The 16,621-nt window shown below is 44.8% G+C and overlaps 1 protein-coding gene across 1 annotated transcript in view; it reads right to left on the bottom strand.

The window, feature by feature from the left end:
- Positions 1–13,138: 13,138 nt before the first annotated feature.
- INPP5D (inositol polyphosphate-5-phosphatase D) overlaps positions 13,139–16,621 on the bottom strand; it is a gene marked incomplete at its 5' end in the record, with an annotated part of 53,568 nt that continues 50,085 nt past the window's right edge. The window contains 5 exons of the mRNA XM_082003378.1: positions 13,139–13,476; positions 14,106–14,213; positions 14,437–14,530; positions 15,293–15,442; positions 16,184–16,271. Coding sequence (XP_081859504.1) covers positions 13,200–13,476; positions 14,106–14,213; positions 14,437–14,530; positions 15,293–15,442; positions 16,184–16,271 — 717 coding nt within the window. The 3' untranslated portion in view covers positions 13,139–13,199. The remainder of the gene's footprint in view (positions 13,477–14,105; positions 14,214–14,436; positions 14,531–15,292; positions 15,443–16,183; positions 16,272–16,621) is intronic.

The following is a 16,621-nucleotide window of genomic DNA, read 5'->3' as shown; positions in this document are numbered from 1 at the left end:
CTCCGCGGTGCGGCGGGAAGGGGCAACGGGGGCGAGAGCCGCCCGGGCCGCGGCCCCCGAAGGGCGGCCGGCGGGAGGCGGGCAGGCGCGCCGGGAGGCGGCAGGAGGCCGGTGCCCGGCCCGCGGCGGGGCGAGCGCGGCGGCGAGGAGCGCCTTCTCAGAGCCGGGGCTCGGCCGGCGCGGCCCGCAGCCGCCGCCCCACGCCCTCCATGGCGCTGCGGCCGCGCTCTGTCAGGGGCCCTCGCCCCTCAGCGGCGCACCGCAACGGCGACAGCGGCTGCCCCGCCACTGCCTGGCGCCGCCCTCCCGCCCGCCTCCGGCGCCGCTAACCCCACTACCCTGGCCTCCGCGCCGGGAAGAGCTGTGGCGAGGTCGCACTGCGAGCCCAGAGTCAGCCTCCACCACCCGGCGGGCGGACAGGCAGACACCCTCCTGAGGAGAAGGGGCCTTGCACCGCGCCATTTTGTGCCTCCCTCCCGGAAGCGTGCCCTTGCGTCGCCGCCATCTTGAGAGCGGCGAGCTCCGCCATCCAGCCCGTGCCGCCATCTTAAGAGGGCTTTTACTCACCCCCCCACCCCCCCCTTCACAGGCGCATGCGCATATCCCCTTGTCGCCCGCGCGGGCGGTGGCGGTGGGCGCTGTCGGGAGCGGCCGCCGCGCGTGGTGTGGGTCGCTGGTCCCGGGCTGTGCCAGCGGGAGCGCACGGCACCTGCCGCAACAAGTACCGACAGCTGCGGTTAGCCAGGGGGGCACCGGCGGCAGCCGCCCCGCTCCCGCCCTTCCCGACGGCCGGTAGCCCCCGGTCCGGGGAGGAAACAAACCCCTCTGCCCGCCCGGCCGCCCTCCCCGCGGCCGGGGCGGTTCCCGCCGCCGGCAAGGCCGCGTTGGCTTTGGGCAGGGTAGTGGCTGGGTGGGTGGGTTGGTTGGGGCATGAATGCTCAGTCCCCCTGAGCTGAAGCAAAAGGAGGTGAAAGCACAGCCCTAACTGAGGTCACCCGACCGCAAAAGAAAATCCTGGCTGGCTCTTCGAAGCCTGCGTAGCTTCCCTTCCTCCCCTGTGCGGCGGGATGAATCTGGGAGCGCAAGTCGACTCAAAGGAGTTGATGTGATTAATACCACTTATCTTGCCGACGTCCGGTGCCACAGGCTCGCTGGGATCTCCTGACGTTTTTAAACTAGGGGATGAAAGGACGCCGTTTCAGGAAGCATGACTCATAATGCGCATAAATGGCTTCCCTGAAAGAATAACAAAAGCTTTTGCTATTATGTCACCTAGCAGAGCCAAGAAGTACATGACGCCTCGATGGGGCTTTGCCGAACTAAATGATGGGTGCACGTGCGGCACCGAGGGCACATGCTGGCTTACCAGCCACGAGTCTAATGTTCATGCCATTGCCTTTTAGTTTTAAAGTAAGATTATTACTGTGAATTAACATTAAATAGCTACTAAAAGCTATACAGCTAGCAGTACGGTGATGTACCGCATCGCCCAAAATACAGAGACCTGCAATACTATTTGTTGTGTGGTTTTTGTATGGGGGTTTTTTGCCCCCAAGTCTCCACCACAAGACAACCTCCAGTTCCAGCACAGCATCAGTTACAAAGCTTTACTGAGTTTCACAGCTGTTCAAGGAGGGTGGTGGTGAAATTAAGTGCAGTTTTCGGGTTTTTAGATAGGATTACTTCGAAAAATTATTTGGAACACAGCATAAACTACAAGGGCAGCTCTCACTGCACTAGCGCGTCCTGTCCAGCATCATGAAGAAACCCCGTGTTCTCTGGCAAATGTAAAAATCCGTAACGGCTTGCTTCACTGCTTTACTTTTAACTGCTTAACTTCTTAAGTAATGTGTTAGGTAGCCATATTATTATAATTAAACTGAAACTGGGCAGGATTCATAATGCTTTTTGTCTTGGACTACCTAAATTGTTTTGAGTAAATGAATGAAGATGTAATTATTAAATTGTAACAGAATAAAGTAGACGATTCACTAGATTATTACACTGGAGGAGAGAGCGCTGCTGGCTGAGTTAATAATAGTTCATGCACAGCTCTGTCTTATCAAGTACATGATACACAAGGTTACGCATGTTCTCTACAAAACTAATTTGTCCAGGTGCAAGCACACAGCCTACTTTTTTTTCTGCTTATACATCATAAAATCAAATTAGATGTTTAAAAATGTAAAATTACTCGTAACTGTAAGCTTAAGTTCTAATGCTACAGATATAGTTACTGAACTCCTGAAGGGCAGTGCTGAGAGAATTTCATCCTTTCAAATCTTCTCTACATCTTAGTCCTCTGCAGAGAAAGAGGAAACCAAACATGAAGCATGAGAAAAAGGGAGAAGAGAAACATACAGAAATACAGGAATCAGACTCAGTTACTCCTCTCCTGAGGCTTTACCTTGACCTTAATATATAATCACCCCTGAAGTCTCTCACTACCTTTGAATTGCCAACGACCGGCTTTCCTTCAGCCTCTCCAACAAAAATCCTTCAGTTCATTTTTGAGAGTAGGCTTTTCTCACTAAAACTGGGAGAGAAAATAATTGCCCACTGTTTCTTTCAGCGTGGCAGGAAAAAGAATCAGTGTGAGCTGAAATGGCATGAAAAAAGAAAAAAGTGTGTCCTCAAGCATTAGATAAGTTATTGGGAACACTGTATATGTTTTATTGTTTAAAATAACTGCTAGACTGTTCGAAGGGAAGGATTTCTATTAATTGTCATCTGTATGTGTTTGAATCTTAGACAAATCACACTATGTTAAAGATGTCCACCTTTCTGTAATGTATGATTTCCGAAGTGGGCAAGACAACCTAATTATTTTTTTGTTTTACAATACCGGCTAATGATGCTTTTTCCATTTTGATACAAAGTTCCTCTTTCTTCTTAAATTCCGCTTAAGCTTCTGGCAGTCTTCCCAACAACACATGCCTGCTCTACGTCATCATCTTGCTCTCCTTTTATATCAACAAGAGTTACAAGAACGTATGTGATAAAATAGCTCAATCAGACTTAAAGCGACTTCTTTCTCCATTTGAAGTGCCTTTCTGCTACCACCATCGTTAAAATCTGCCGATTTGCTCAACAGCCTAGTTCAGGAATAAAAATTTAAGACAACTAACAAATCTAATGATTTTCAGAAAACTCATACCACAGTGAAAAAGTAAAATCTATACCTCCACTGAGATGATGTTGTATTCTACATCCATAGAGGTTGAAACTTTGCTTCCCATAGAAAGCTTACTGCGGGTTTGGTAGTTGTGCATCCAGGGGAAAAAAGGCAAAGGAGAAAAAACCCTCTTCAGCAGATACAAATAGAGGGGCAGGGAGGCAATTTCAGATGTTATCAGCTGCAAAGGAAGAGATACTTGCGCCAAGCATGCAAGATTGCATAGAGACACAGAAAAGGCTAATATAAAAATAATTTATTGATCTACATGCCACGAGGGCCAGTTCTTTACGAGGTGACGGGCCAGACATTAAGTGCCTGTCAGAGAGGTTCATAGTGGAGCCAGGCAGAACAGTCAAACGTGCACTGTACAGCTCACAGACTCTTGGATAAAAAGAAAAAAAAAAAAGCTGAGACAACTTCCGCAGCCAGGTGTGCCTGTATGTGGGGCCACGCCACATCTTCGCCAGCTTTCCTAGTACACAAGCTGGTGCAGTTCGTGCATCCTAGCTGCGAGGTTAAACCCTCCACCGCATGGGGCATAGTGTCCTTCTAGAGGTATAGTCCTACCCCCAGATTACAACAGTTTGTATTTAATTACTTACAAATGAACAGGGAGATGGAGAAGCAGCAATAAATGTAGTCCAGCACTGCGTTAAGTCAGCCAGAAAGCGCTGCTGACAAGAGAAGCTACACGCTATGGTCCACGTTTAAAAAGGATTTCACTCAAAGTCTTTGTGCCTGCCCTTTGTGCAACTTCGGCGCTCCCAGAAGGTGCAGCCCTTTTTGTGAGATCTCTGTCATGCTTCTGAATCCATTTCTGTTTCTGATGGCAAGCTCCACTCCTAACACCCGCAGCAGCTGCAGTTTCCCGTGCAGACACCGCAGACTGAAGACTGCAAGTGTGCCGGAGAGCCCGCTTCCAGTTCAAAATTCTCTTGACAACCAGGACGCTGATCAGCAGTGATAAATGCAAGGTACTGCCTCAGGCAGGAGGAACTGAGCACGTGAATGCAGAAAGATCTGTAGGAAAGGACCTAGGATTTGTATTGTTTCAGCAACAGCATACTATCACGAAAAAGGCAGACCTCATTTTGGAGATAAACAGGGCTGTCAGTAGCAAGAGACGTGAAATGATCCTTCCCCTTTAGTTGGCACGAGCAAGGCTTCTGGTGGAGACACGTCCAGCTTCAGCTGGCACATTTCAGGAAAAATCAAAGAGTGTTGAAGTAGCCTAGCAGAAATGACCAAAATACATAGAAGAATTGACCCAGAGGAAAGATTTGGGCAGTTGGGATTGTTTCTCTAAAGAGAAAGCTGATGGGAAGCATGACAGCAGTATGTAAATATGGTGTGTCAGAAAATTAAGACAATAACCTGATCTCCTTGCTCACAGGGGACAGGGCTAGACTAAAAGGGATTAAAGTCCACCAAAAAATACTCAGTAGAGATGAGAAAGGGCTGGTAAGGCTAGTGAAGCTCTGAAACAGACTGCTCGAGGAAGATGGAGGTCTATAAGGCCAGTTAAAAACATTCCTCTGTGAAGAATCTTGTAGTTCACCTTTTGCTGTATGGTGAATGGGTTGCATGGGTCCCTTCAGGGTCCTTTCCAGCCCAATTTTTTGGAGATTCTGTGCTGAGATGGCTGTGTTGTGATTGACACTCAAGTGATGAAAGAGATCCTTGCTCAAAGGTGAGTGGAAGAGTTTCTGATGTGATGTTTCCCTTTAGACCCGCTGCAAGGTCTGAACCTTTGTGCTGGGATTCAGTTACTTCCTTTAATGCTTTCTGACTAGAACTGGAAATGTTCATTTTCTGGGAAGATGCTGATCACCAGTGTCCTTCCCAAAGGCTGAGTTAAATTCAAAGCTCCATTTTCAAATTAGCCTTTGTTTTGGATCTTCGAGTTTACGTTTGAAAAGAGGGAACATTTCGCACATCTGGTTGTTTTCTTTTTGCTTACAAGCTATAATTGTGAATATGCAAATTGCTGTAAAGCACAGAGCAGACATAATTTCTGTACTAACTCTTCATCCTTTCTCTTGCAAAGGTCTCTTGTTTCTTTTCCAATTTCTTTGCTGTCTTTCCTTCTCCCTATCTCTGGGTCGACCTGTTTTTACTGGACGTGGCTTTTACCCACCTCCCTTCTGCTGGATTCTCCCTCATTCCACAAAGTCTCTACTGTGTTGAGTAGTAACCTACTACTGCAACCTTTCTGCTTGTTGCTGGACCCTGTCTGCTTCATCCTCTCCCATTCATTCATTCTTTCTTGAGCCCAACATTTATTACCCTGTCCTGTACCATCTTTATCTCTATTAGTTATGATATAGTCTAATGCTTTATGATATGACAGATTAATTTATTCTGTATGTAATCTAGACCAGACCTTGGAAAAAAATGCAATAAAGTGTTAATCATAACCGTAATATGTAGCAGATTACTGTCCCTGGCACAGAATGGTTTAATTTAAATACAAGCACAGAAGCACAGAACACTTGAGGCTGGATGTGTCTCTAGAGATTGTCTAGTCCAACGCCCAAACCTCAGCAAATGCTCACGGCTAGTCTTTGTGATGTCTCCTGCAATACTGAGTTTTTGAGAATACAGTTTCGATTACAGTTCTCTGAATAATACAGAAGACTGTCCGTTATTTTTGATCTAAAAGGATATGTTGAAGCCCTTCCATGCATTTGCAGCAACAGAGTCTTTTCGGGCAAAACTTTTATTCATCTCTAGAAGCTGAAATCAAATGGAGCAGAATTGTGACAAAAATAAACTATGCCTGCAATAGGACTGGCTTCATGCACATGACATTGTGAACCAGCAGATAGTTCTGCAGAGTTGAATTAATCTCTGCGTGTCTAATGTACCTTTTTTTTTAGCTGGCTTGGTAGCTAGTACAAAGATGATCTGTAAATAAAATTAATAAAACAGGATAATGGTAATGAACTGAGAACAGAAGTTCAGGGAAATTTGGTGATGCATAATGAGATAAAGCATTATCTCATTATGCATCAGAAAAAATAGAGCAAATTACAGTAGGTAAAAAGAAATCTCTCTCCTCTTGTCAACCTGGGATTCAACTGTGAAAGAATTTCCGAGAGATTTCAGAAGTTTTAACAAAAATGCAATCCTAAAATACTTACTAAGAGCCACATTCGAAACAACACTATGCGCACACTGTGGAATTAGAAAGGAGATCTTTTTCATATTCATGTGAATAATAGCCTGATGTTTGCTTATATATATAGAAAGAACATCTTGTACCTCTACAGCTAACACCTTTTCTACAGTAGGGAAATTTGGCATCTTGAAATGACTGTTTGGATTCTGTAGCACTTGTGTAATAAGTCCCCTCTCCATAGGCGCTTGCAGGAATGCACCGATGGCTGCAGCACCTCTTAGGTGGCGGATGTGAGCAGCTATGTGAGACAGTTCCAGCTGTACTTGGCTTTTGCTTCAGCTGTGCACAGAAAACAGGGAAAGTCATCAGCTCCTTCAGCAAATGCTCCACCCTCAACGAAACAAGCACCACGCAGATGCAGCTGACATAATGTCATGGCACCAAACTGTCGACTGTTACGGAAGATCAAGAGAAGCCTTCACCATCACCTAAACTTTCCTAATGCACAGTCTACCTGTTGCACCTCTGACTTATGTTATCATCAAGGGACGTAACAAATGAGGGTAGGGATGGAGTCTCTTTAGCGAATGTCCTAGAGGGGAAAGTGTGGATTTCTCTCAGGCAGAGATTAGGAAAATAAAAAAATAAGTATTTGGATATTGTGCGTTTCCAACCAATCTGTTGCCATATGGGGCCATTGGTTAGGAGATCTCCGGGAATTGTCCTGGACCACCTTGGTCAGTTAGCTAGTCCTGACACCCACAGTTTAATCATACACAAATATATGAGCCTTCAAAATGTTATAAAAATTAGGAGCGTTGTCTGGGGGGAATCAATTCATTTTTGGACGATACATCCCTTCAATCACATGGACTAATTTCATTGTACTATCACAAGGACAACAGAAAAATGTGGTAAAAATTTCAGAACAACTTTCATTTTTAAAACAAATGGGAGGATAATGACTAAATGAATAGTTTTAAGCTGTATACAAAAGGAGTGCTTGGCCCCAGCACACTAGAGGCCTAAGCAACATAATTTCTTAATATCATCAAAATTATCCCCTTGCTAGTTTGGAGTGACTAACTCATCTTTATTTCTTTTTTTTTCCTTCTATTTTCCCTCCTCCTTGAGCCATCTTCTGCAAGACCCTACCTTTACCAGGAAGGAAATATGTAGCCCACTACAACATTTTAGGAAAAGCTTTAACAGCACCCTGCAATAATTTTACAGTTGAGTGGACAAGTAAGCTTGTGTTAGATGCATCAGCTGCAGGCAGGAAACAGGGTTTTAAAAAGTTACTGTGTTCTACAACATTACATCCTGTAGCTGGGAACTTAAAGCATTTTTGACAGCTGGGTCTCCATAGAAATAAGTACAGTAAGACTGCAGCTATTTTAAGAACTTAAAATAAAGGATGCCCGAAGGTTACGGATAGGTACTACATCTGCGGGAAATCAGTTGATTTTTTGACAATTCATACTCTTCGGTTTTCTAATATTCACATCTGGCAAGCTCATACAGTTGGCGTTATCAACTCTACCATCTCAAGGTACAGCTAGTCTTACTATAAAGACAAGTATTGCACAGCGTCCCACTACTTTTCTGCACCATCTCTACCACTGTATGTCTAAGCTGCTCACCAGAGAACTCTCTCTTCTGCAGAGGCCTCAGAAAGCTCTTCACAAAGCCTTCTTTTGAACATTTTCCACTTGCAAAAAGTGTGGTGGCATTTGCCATCATTGCTGTCATAGAGAATAACTCAGACTCTCTTTGGAGCCACGAGTGACAATTCATACCCAGCTCTACAGCTGGGTAAGTAATGCATTTTTAGCACGGGAATAGTAATGTGTTTTTTTCTCCTGGAAAATTGGCAGAGAGCTACACTTCTCCCCCAGCAATATGCCTGTCTAAAGGACAGGCCGAATCAAGTACCTGGATGTTCTATATTATGCCTTAGTAAGTCCTGTGTTCCCAAATTCCGCTCACCTGCAAATCTGGGCCAAATTTAAGCAGTATTCCCAATTAGAAGAATATTTCTTGCAAGAAGCTATCCTTGCTTTGTATCAAGCTGTTATTTTGCAAACCGTGGGGAATATACTTCCTTTTCTACAGCTTAGGAAGTCAGTGGATATACACTAGCATCACAGAAAATCTGAGCCTGTCTCATTATTGAGAAGTTAAAACTTTTTGTAGAAAGCCTGTCACATTTCCATCTCTGAACATACATGAACACACCACAGAATTAGCAGGAACTGATCTAACTCTCCATATTGGACAGAAAGCTCACCTGATCCAGGAAGGTTTTACTCTGTGGCCGTACAAGTTCTGGAATCTGGAATAGAAAAGTGCAATGCTCCCCAGGGCCAGGGAAATACCACAGCTATTGAATTATGGGGATTACACAGAGAGGATTCTGTTGAACAAAGCCTGAGGAATGCAAGCTTGTGGCCTGTCTTGCTGACTTGTAGGTTAGAGAGTCAGGTGTTTCAGTCATGATGCCTTGAAATCCCAACCTGCGTGGCAGAAAAACCTCTCTTTTTAGAAGATTTCTAACTTGCAGATAGTCCTTTTCCACCCATTCTCACAAGCCTATGCTTGGCCTCTTCTGCCCCAGTAAAATTACTGTACATTTTCTATACTCATACAATTAGTAACTGTACCTGCTAACAGGTGCTAGAATTTTTAAACCAGCTGTATCCACGAAGGGTCTGTGCACACAGACAAAGGCGTCCTCAGTCGCAACGTCGCAGCGGCATTGTGGCATCTTCCCTGCACTCCTCAGTGCCTTTGGTGTTTCTTCTGGGGCCAGACTACTGTCACTGGGCGAGCTGGTGTAACACCCAACTAAAGCTGAATCATGTGGCAGGCAGTTCTGAATTTTCAGTAAAGAATGATCAGAAAAGGTGACTATTTTATTATTTTTAAGTAATCAACATGGAAACAACAGCAACAGTTAAGTCACAAACAGGCATAACCTAATTGTAACCATGGCATTAATACTTAACATGAATATAATGGAAATTACAAGTATGTTAACATTATTCAGTCTCAGTCAATGAACAGAAGTGTACAGTAAAGTCAGCATTAATCTATTAAGAATGCTACAAAACCAGCCGGCCAGTGTCCTTCAAAAGCAGAGTGCTTGCTGTAAGACAGGCTGGAAAGACTGCTGTCCATCCCTTCGGGCAGCCAAACTCCTAGGCTGCCTATGGACCCTGCCCGTTCTCCCATTTCTGCATGTAGTTCTGACACTCCCCTTTGTTGGTGTTCCCTTTGTTGGTACAAGAGCACTACCTGCTAGAAAAAAAAACAGAGCTACAGTGCCAAGGGCCAGCCCTCACACTCTGCATGAATAATGCACGGATGCAGCCTGGGAGCTCGCACTAGAGGCAAAGCTGGCTCCCTTGACAGTGTGTGACATTCATCAGTATCTGCTATTCAGACTCTTTTCCCACTCTCCCCTAATTCCTTGCTCCATGGATAGGACATGCTTTTGGAGCTGTACCGCTTTCAAAATGCTTTCTTTTACATATCACTCTTTAATAGGAATCTGTAACACAAAATAAAAATGTTGCTTTTGTAGAAAGGGGGTTCTTTAAATACACCCCTTCCATCTCCTAGTCCTTATGCCGTACCTTCCTCTTTTTCAAAACATTTACTAATGCATGTGCTTAACCACCTGCCTCTTAATAGAAGTACCAAAGTGACACTACAAAAGGCTAACTTGCATTTGGTATTGTGGTCCTGGCTCCTCTTGGTCTGAGCAACATAGGCTAAACTTCTCAGAACACTTTCGTAATCATAGAGAGGGATACACCGTCAAAAACAAAAATCCTCAGTCTTTTTAGAACCAGACCAGAGGACATCAGTGTGAACAAAGCAGTAATCTTCATCTTTCTTCCCATCAGGATTCCTCCTAGGGTGCCATCTGCCGTGTTGTTTTCACTGTAGAGACAAGAGAAGACATCAGCTTGCCAATTGTCAATTCTAAAAGTTTTGATGAAGAAGGAAGAAAAACCCTACAGCTTGCTCAAGTGGGCTCTCTTTTTCTTCTAATCCCGTTTACTAAGACCTCCCCTACTCCTTTCTCATCCTGCTCATGACATTCTGCAGAAGAAAAAACAAAACCAAACCAAAAAACAACAAACAAACAAACACAAAAAAACCCCCAAACCCAAGAAAAAAACACCAGCCCAGAAGAGCAGATGTGTGATTATTTCCGTAGAGGGTTCAGTAGTGTTTTTGGACACCACTGTTCTAAGTTGATAAGAGTTTCCCAGAGGTAACTAATTTTAATCATATTTTTATTAATTACAAATCTATTAGCCAATACTGCAGATTTGTGATGTCAGGCCAAGTTTGGACATTCTCAGAAACAATGCAGTATGCTCCAAACGAGCAATAACAAACTAGCTGACTCTCTGCATTCCTCTTCCGGCCATCAAGCTTAGATAGTCCAAAACAAGTTAAAACTTCATGCAAAACTAAGGCTGTGGTTTCGCATGACATCTTCTGCAGCAATATTCCTTAAAGACACTCCCTTTCTATTTCCAGCAATTTTATTTTCCCCTACTCTGCAAGCCCTGTAGGTTTGTGGGACAGCGCTCTGAGCTTGGTTAGGAAATACCGAGCGAGGGCACAGTGATTAAGCCAGTACTACTCTAGTAGTATTCTGCTGTGACACCATGGTCTAATAAAACTTCCCCCCTGACTTATTCCCACAAGTAACACACCGGTGTAGTTGTCCTGCCGACTGGTCCTTCTTCTGTCCGATGCTTCCCGGAGTGCGGCAGCTCTGAACTGTCCCGATAGTCTCGGCCCTTGGAGTTCTGCATGTCCAGCACTGCCCGGCTCTTCGAGGGAAGGGGCGGCTTGTTGTGCTGTCCCGGGACGCTTGGGCTGACTTCAGACCTTGATGGCTTGACTAGTTTTTTGAGCGGTGCTGAGTTTTCTAATGATGTAGTCATCTTCGCTTTACCTTGAGTCTTTTCACTCGTGTTCTTTTCTTCAGATTGGCCGGAGCAAGTATAGGACCGAAATCGCTGTGTGGGGACCAGGAAGGGTGGCGATGGTTGTTTGCCAGAGGTCTTGCTGCTCTCAGGCTCCTGTGACTTCGTGAGATGAAAGCTCTGATCAGGCAGTGGTGGCTGCTCTTTTCGCAAGGCCTTGGGGTAGTCCTGCTCTTTCTTTGATGCCACCTTGCCCTTAGAGCCCATAGAGCCATACAGTGGGTTCTCAAACATCTCTGGCCTTTGCTGTCCCTCCTCCTGAAGCAAAGGCTCTGCTGTGGTTTTCCCCAGATCAGGTGGCCTGCAGTCATCAAAGCAGTGTAAAAAGGAGACTTGTAAGAGCAGACAAGAGAGACTGACTGATTTAAAGGAAAAATTAATAGGAAATGAGCATGATAAAATTAAACTGACTGTGCAAAGGAGTAACAGGATAACAATTAAACTCGGGGGGGAGAGAACAGAATTGTGTATTGTTTTTACTCTGTTTAATCATTATTAACGTGACAACAGAGAGCAGATATGCATGGTACTGGATAAACTCCCTGCTGGAGTACAGTCTTGTCAAAGTGATATTTGGCTTCTCTTTAAACAGAGATAAGCCACTGACCCAAACTGTGCCAAGTGCTTTGATGGCTCTGCGACACACACCAATCTGAATTTAAATATTCGTAAGAATCTTCAGATCTGGCAGAGAGGATCGAAATAGCTGTGTGGACAGTTAATGTAAGAGCTCACATCATACTGGAGCATTTTACAACTAGGTCAATCTCTTCTTGCTACCAATGCCACATGGTATTCCTAGGAAAGGGATAAAACTCCTTAATGCACCCAAATGCACAATATATAAGTAATAGCTATATACTGTAGGGTGAGACAATCACTGTGCGTTCACAGCTGAGCCCTTTGAATCAAGGCTTAGACTGGAATGACGGCACAGCTGTATAACGGGACAAGGAAGGTTTCATGATTTTTTGTGTGACTTGACCTGATTTGGCAAGGCTTTCATCTGGAGAACCACCACAATACTGGAAAGATCAGCCACAGTATCACTGAACAGAGTGGAACAGGGGTGACTGGCACATGTTCTTTGGGTGTCTTCAAATGAGTTGTGTTCCTGGCTTCAAGTTATTTTCTGGAAATCGGTACATGCAAAAGCAAAAAGCTGAGAGCATGATGATGCACTGTGAGGTGCATAACAGATTGAGGCAGTGCTTGCAGCTCTGACTTTGCAAGTTCTGGCTTACAGAGCACCACACACGTTTGCCAGTGAACTCTAGCCCAGACTCGGAAAGCAGCTTTCACTATGAAAAAGAGGTCTGGAACGAGGACACTGCATAAACGCACGAGGGTGGAGTAGCCTCATCGCTTTACTAAATTGAGTAGGGACAGGATATTTTGAATTGCTGGATGGAAATTCTGCATCAAGATTTGTGATAGATGCAGCACATGGATGCTAACTCCTGTAGCAAGCTGGACATTTGTATAGTAGTGTTAAGTAGAAATTCAGTTAAAGTACATCACATATGACATGTGAAGCAGCATTCCTTCCCATCCTGTGGAAAGATCTATGCCACACTCTTCCCTTTTCTTCTTTGCTACTACAGTCAACTCTGTAGTCTTCTCCTCCTCTTCTCTCGGTGGAGAATTAAACTTACACATATATTTTTGGCTTTCCTTTCACAAAAATCTGAGGAACTACTAAGACTATTTTTCTTTGGGTATGTGATGTTTGCAATTGTGACCTTCACTTATCTTCTTCTAATTCTAGAGATAAAAGACTGAAAGAATATGCTGCACCTTGAACTCTGTACAGATAATGAAATAGTGACTGTGCAGAATGACAGGAGAGAGGGGACTAGCCCCAAGCCCCAGTGCAAAACTCAAAGACTCACAGATACTCTTGACTCCGACTACAAATGCTTCTGTTTACTGCAGGCTGGAGGGACGGTTTTGGAGATAGCGGTGACAAGGAGGGTGATGTGGAAGGCGACGGACTCTGTCCCATTACGGAGGTAGTCTCTTTGGGCTGCTGCTCGTAGCTCCAGAGAGAAGGTGGCTGGTCTGGTGAAGGTATCTGCTTAAGCTGGCTGGTTGCAGAGGGTTGCTGAGAGAAAGCACCTACCCCCAGGTAGCTGGGATTGCTGATGTCTGTGGGAGTGGAGCTGCTGAAGAGAAGAAACGTTGTTAGGAAGATGCATGCACAAATACATTTATTTTTTTGTCTCCCTGCCAGCTACAAAGGAGTTAGTGCCCACTGACTGCTTAGATTCAATACCAACTTTTTTTTTTTTTTTTTTGACACAGTTGCTTGAGAATCACAGAATAAGTGGGAGTCCTGTTAGCACCTCCCTCCTCTGGGTCACTGGAGAGGAAGCCGCTGCGTGCCAACCCCGAAGAGTTCCCCCGGCTGTGGCAGACGCTTCCACTTCCAGGCTGCAGAGAGCACTCGGCTTCTGCAGCCACAAACAGGGGCTTTTACAGGTTTCTGAGCCCAGCAGTTCGGCTGGCAGCTGCAGCAGGATGGCTCCAAGCAAGAGGCAAATTGTAGCACTGCTTTGCACAGCATAGGAATATGCTGCTGGAATAACAGGAGAGACATTTGGCCTTTTGAGGTGTAACCATACAGACTCGCAGGCAGAATGCAGGAAGCTGCCTGCAGAGAAATGTACCTGTGACACTGGAGGGAAAGGACAGCCTTACCCAGAAGTGTCCTACGACTCTTGGAAAGGAAAAGATAGGCAGTTTGAGCGTAGCTTCCCACCCCAAGCTGGCAGAGGCAAAGCAGCAAGATTACCGTAACATATCCTCCTTTCCTGGGTTGTCTGGAGAAGAGGAAGCACTCCCCCAATAGCGAGCAATGGCTGCTGCCTCTCTGGCCATCAGATGAGTAGGTTTTGACTTTCTGTTGGAAATAAAAGGGCCCTTTTAAAGTGGGATGCAGGAACCTAGTCTGATTAATGCATTCTCAGCTTTTGAAGCTTTGGGCACAGAAGCATTGACCAGCCCTGACCAGAGAGCCACAATTCCCCACCATGCCTATTAATACTGCTCCCACAGCAAGCCCAGCTTTGTGTTTATTGAGCCAACTAGTTTTCTGTAAACCGACTCACCCACTTGCCCTTTACCTGTTAGTCTGATCCCAGTCTTTGCTAGGCTCTGAGTTGCTGATGTTTTTTGGTTTCTGCCCAGCAATTTCATCACGTTCAATCTTGACAAAATCTGAAGGGAAGAAAAGGCATAAAAGAGTGTTTTGGCAGCTTCAGAGTCTAATTCTTTAAGTTTTCTGTGTTACTGCTTGTATTAAGGCATCTGTCTATCTGAATGACAGTGAGAAAGTTTAAAACAGCTGTTGCTATTATGTTTTCAACTGCCCACTAACACATATCATTTTTTGTTGACAGGAAGAAGTGTGTGTCTTAAAATACTAAAGTCACGATCCCCCAAACAGTCATATACAGGTCATTTTACCATTGACAATAATAGTAAACGTCGTAAGTCTGCTTTTGTACTCTGAAAGGGAACAACAGGTAGCAAGGTGAAAATAAGCAAAGTTTGTGATCTTTTAGCTGAGGAGCTGCTCCGTGAGAGCCTCACATGCTCTTTGCAGATGTTCCCCAGCTTGACTGGAAAAGGGAGAGCTTCGGCACCTTGTCACATAGCCACTGCAAGTGGAAATAAGGTATCACCGCGGAATAAGATCAGTATCAGTGACAGACAGGGGGCTCTCTCAGTCTGCCGAATTTACTTGAATGGTGAAAAAGAAAACCCAAATATTGGGAATTGCTGTGTCTTTCTGAAAGAGTACAGGTATACTCCTAAGAAATGATACTCGCAACTCCTTGCAGTCAGCATCAAAAGCTCTTGCCTCTTTGGGACTAAAAGCGCTGAAAGGATAATTTTCAAATCCTTGACAGTTATCAGAAATCTTTTGAGATGGATATACTCTAGAGTGAGCATTGAAGAGATGATCTCATTTCTTACCATACAGTTTCTCTCTCTGTTTTCCTTGTGATGTTTGTAACTTGATTTCACCTTGGAAGACCCCTGTTTTCTCACCATGGTGTGTCAGCACAGTATGGATAGGAACTAAGGATTCTGTTGCTTCTATTCGCAGGGCAATGCAGCCTTCCCCTAGAGGATGACAAGGAGACAATGAGCCAGGGACTGAGGAAAAAAGTATAGAAATCTTTTTCTCGTGTCAGTCATTTACTATCACTATGCTGACAGGACTGAGATTACTGGAGAGAATCTGCTTTGGATCACAGTAAGGAGTGCCATATCTCTTGAGAAATCAGGGGCATTCATTTCACTCCACATATATGTGAAGGATTTGGGCATTGGAGACACCCGCAGGTGACTACAAGGTTCTGAGCTTCCATTACTGGTAAGGAAAACATGAGCCTGTGACTGCCATTTCAGTTAATGGGATTCCAGCAAAGAGCCTCCTGTGGACAAGGACTGGAGTCTCTGGCTGGTTAGAATTTGGAAGCAAACAGCATTGACAATGACTTTTCTGTAGCCAGGAGAAATGCACCAAGTAAGTGCAAATGAAACAGAATTTGTATGTTCTGAATAGACCCATCTAAACAGACTGACTCCTGATTTAATTCCTGCATGTTCTTTTTAAGCTCTTTTAGGGCTGGTAAAGCTCATGCAGATTGATGCTTCTAGTTCATATTCCTCTAATCATCACTACCTCATAAAATATTGCCCACAATGTATTTTTGCATGTATTGTGTTCTAAATCAGAAGTCAGAGCATCACAGATGTTCAGTCTTTAAGAGTTGCTTCTGTTCTTTCCCACTCTTTCAGTGTTTTCGAAAAATCTAAGTAGATTTTGACTCACCCAGAACTTTAGAGCTAAGCACTTACCATAAGATTCATCACTGTCTGATGACTTAATGCTGATCAGGATGTGTTGATCCAGGAGGTATTCTGGGTCTGAAATAATCGGAGTCAGCTGCAAAGACAAGTTAATGTGGGTCAATACAATAGATGGTCTACACAAACACAGTTCTCCCTGCGCCTCGGTCCCAAAGGAGCAAAACTCAGCAGGACAAACCCATGAGGGTATCATGTCACCCCCAGGATCAGCCTCTTCGGTGACGTTTGGAGGTCTGTGGTAGGCAGCTACACACTTTTAGAGTCTCCCCACTCTGTCTCCCAGCACAGCAGACAGAATGCTACAAATCAAACACTCATGTTGGCCTGAGCTGCAGGTTTTTCCTACAGTGCAGACTGAAAATTTCTGTAGGAGAAAGTGATCTGGACTCTGATTACAGTCTGTTCCCAAAAATCTGTTGGGCTGCT

Source organism: Phaethon aethereus (genome assembly GCF_964289735.1).
Source record: "Phaethon aethereus genome assembly, chromosome: 9".
NCBI classification, from domain to species: domain Eukaryota; kingdom Metazoa; phylum Chordata; class Aves; order Phaethontiformes; family Phaethontidae; genus Phaethon; species Phaethon aethereus.
The sequence above is the reverse complement of the archived record's forward strand: the minus strand, read 5'-3'. Positions and strand labels throughout refer to the sequence as shown.